We start from the raw sequence: 2,330 nt of genomic DNA on the forward strand, positions 1-2,330 counted from the left end.
TAAAATAGTTAAACTTAATTATGAATATCGAACACCGAATAAAAAATAAAGCAGAGTAGCACATAGGGAAGATGAACTTGTGGGTGAGAAAGTAAAGAATACCAAAAGAGAATCGATTAATTAATTAGGGGAGAAGGCAATAGGGCATTTAGCATATGAATATATAAGTCTTACCCAGCTGGAAATTCCAAACGAAACACGAGGCATCTGTAACGGTCCGAAATTTCCAGCTGTTTTCCACAATCACTCTGCATTCATATTTCTATCATACTATCAGTCTCACTCCTGCCTCACCTTTTGCCTTTAGCCCTCTTCCCTATCCAATATCTATAACTATTCCAGACTTAAATTCATAATTTTAGAATTATAAATTAAAAATATTTACTATTCGAGCAAAATTTCTAATCAAAAGTTATTTTCGTCCCTACTAATCCATTATATTTCTAGTAGTATAAACCGGTATCAGTAATCATTGATTCTGTTTAAATTCCTTAAGATTGATCAAATCTTTTACTTTACAGTTTTGATTGACCAAATAAATCAACTTAAACATACGATAAATGGCTAATACTGAAAAAAAAACTGTCGGTACAAATGATCTTTTGTTATAACTTATAACTCTATACAAACACAAATTTTGATATTTTCCTTTCTAGTTTCCAGCTCCAGCTCAGGAATTTCCATTTACGTATCCAAAACTTGGAAGTGAATATTTTGTTTTTTGGTACATCATATAAAAAGTAAATATTTACAGAGTACTGCACCGGTTAATTAAATTCTGTTCAAAACAGCCAAAATTACTAGTATAAGAAATTCACATGCACACAGGCGTGGTAATAAAGAAACGGTAAAATTGGCAAGAAACGAGTTACGCACGTGAGAGAGGCTCCGCCGACGGTGAATTCGCCATGAATAGGTGGTTGAGTAATATACGGAGAATAAAGAAGAGTGAGAAGCACAGACAGCTGCTTAAAAATCGGCGAGTTTCCGGTGGCGCCGATGTTTTGCATCCTGTCTATTAATCTCTTGCAAGTTCCTTGTGCTTCGAATCGCTAAAACTGGGGGATTTTCAATTTCTAATACTCTGTGCAACTCGTCAATATTAGCTGATTCTGCATACTCAGAGCAAAAAGGAGAAGAGAACTCATTAGAGCAAACAAAATACGGACAAGGCATCTGAGAAGTATGTGAAACACATTGAGAGCAGATTTTTTTTTATTGAATACTTGAGTATAATGGAAGTATGGAACTAAATCTGGAAATATAAATTGAAAAAAATCAATTGCGAAAAGGCGAAACAGAATGTGCATTATATATACCTATACGCTTGGCGAAGCCTTCAAATCCTTGAAATTGGGCTAAATCTGCAACAAAAACATGAAAAATCAGGAAACGAGTTCGTTTTTTCTCTGAATCACGAGATTAAAATGTAGTGTACCTTTATCAGACGGACTGTGAGAGAAGAGATAGAGGATGAAGAAGCAGAGAAATGTGAGAACAGGAATGAGGTGAATGTACTTCTCAGCTCTAGACAATGACTTGTTAAGAGCCTTGATTGACTTGCGTACTTGTTCTTCTCCTTCATCGTAGTTGTTAGAGAGTGACGACGGAGAGGCTTGGTCCTTCGTCATTATCTTCTGAGATTCTGCCGCCGTCACGACAGCGGATTCGTCCCTGCTGCCGCCGACGACGACGACTCCATGTGCGAGGTGTAACTTCGATCCCGATGAGCCGAGTGATTGTCTATGCATGTTGGCCGGATTCTGGAGATTCGAGAATGAGAGAGAAACGGCGATTGAGAAAGAGTAAGCGGAGAGAGTGTTTGGCAGCTGTTGAGGTTATTTACTAGCTGGGGATTTATTAGCAAATAATAATGCTATTAAATTTGAGAGTACAAAAATAAAATAATTATAGTAATAAATTGCATTAAACTCCCGTAACTCTAACCGTTGAGGTGGAAAGATACCTTCCTTATTACAAAGACACTTTAGCCCCCAAAAATCCTACACATAACCTCCTAAATTTATCCACCTATTCCACTTAGCCACTTAAACTCAATCTCTTGCCATTTGAATACTTTATATTTATTAAAAGGGAAAAGGGTCAAATATGCCCCTAAATTATTCAAAAAGGTCTAGATATATCCTCGTTTAAAGTTTGGCTCACTCGTGTCCTCGCCGTCCAACTTTTCGTCTAGATATGCCCTTATGGGCGTTAAATGCCAAATGGAATTGGCACGTCATTTTTACATTACCACGTGACATTTATATTAAAGGGCAAAGGGTCAAATATACCCCTAAACTATTCGAAAAGGTCTAGATATACCCCCC

General features: G+C 37.0%; 1 protein-coding gene across 1 annotated transcript; it reads right to left on the reverse strand.

Annotated features, from left to right (window-relative positions):
* Nucleotides 1-752: 752 nt before the first annotated feature.
* Nucleotides 753-1,823, reverse strand: LOC102577732 (uncharacterized; the record flags this gene model as incomplete). Its single annotated transcript, NM_001288032.1, is given in 3 exon segments — nucleotides 753-1,112; nucleotides 1,320-1,364; nucleotides 1,439-1,823. Coding segments are annotated over 3 exon segments (501 nt in total). The 3' UTR covers nucleotides 753-969.
* Between the last annotated feature and the right edge of the window lie 507 nt (nucleotides 1,824-2,330).

This window comes from Solanum tuberosum, unplaced genomic scaffold (genome assembly GCF_000226075.1).
Source record: "Solanum tuberosum cultivar DM 1-3 516 R44 unplaced genomic scaffold, SolTub_3.0 scf00144, whole genome shotgun sequence".
Classification (NCBI taxonomy): domain Eukaryota; kingdom Viridiplantae; phylum Streptophyta; class Magnoliopsida; order Solanales; family Solanaceae; genus Solanum; species Solanum tuberosum.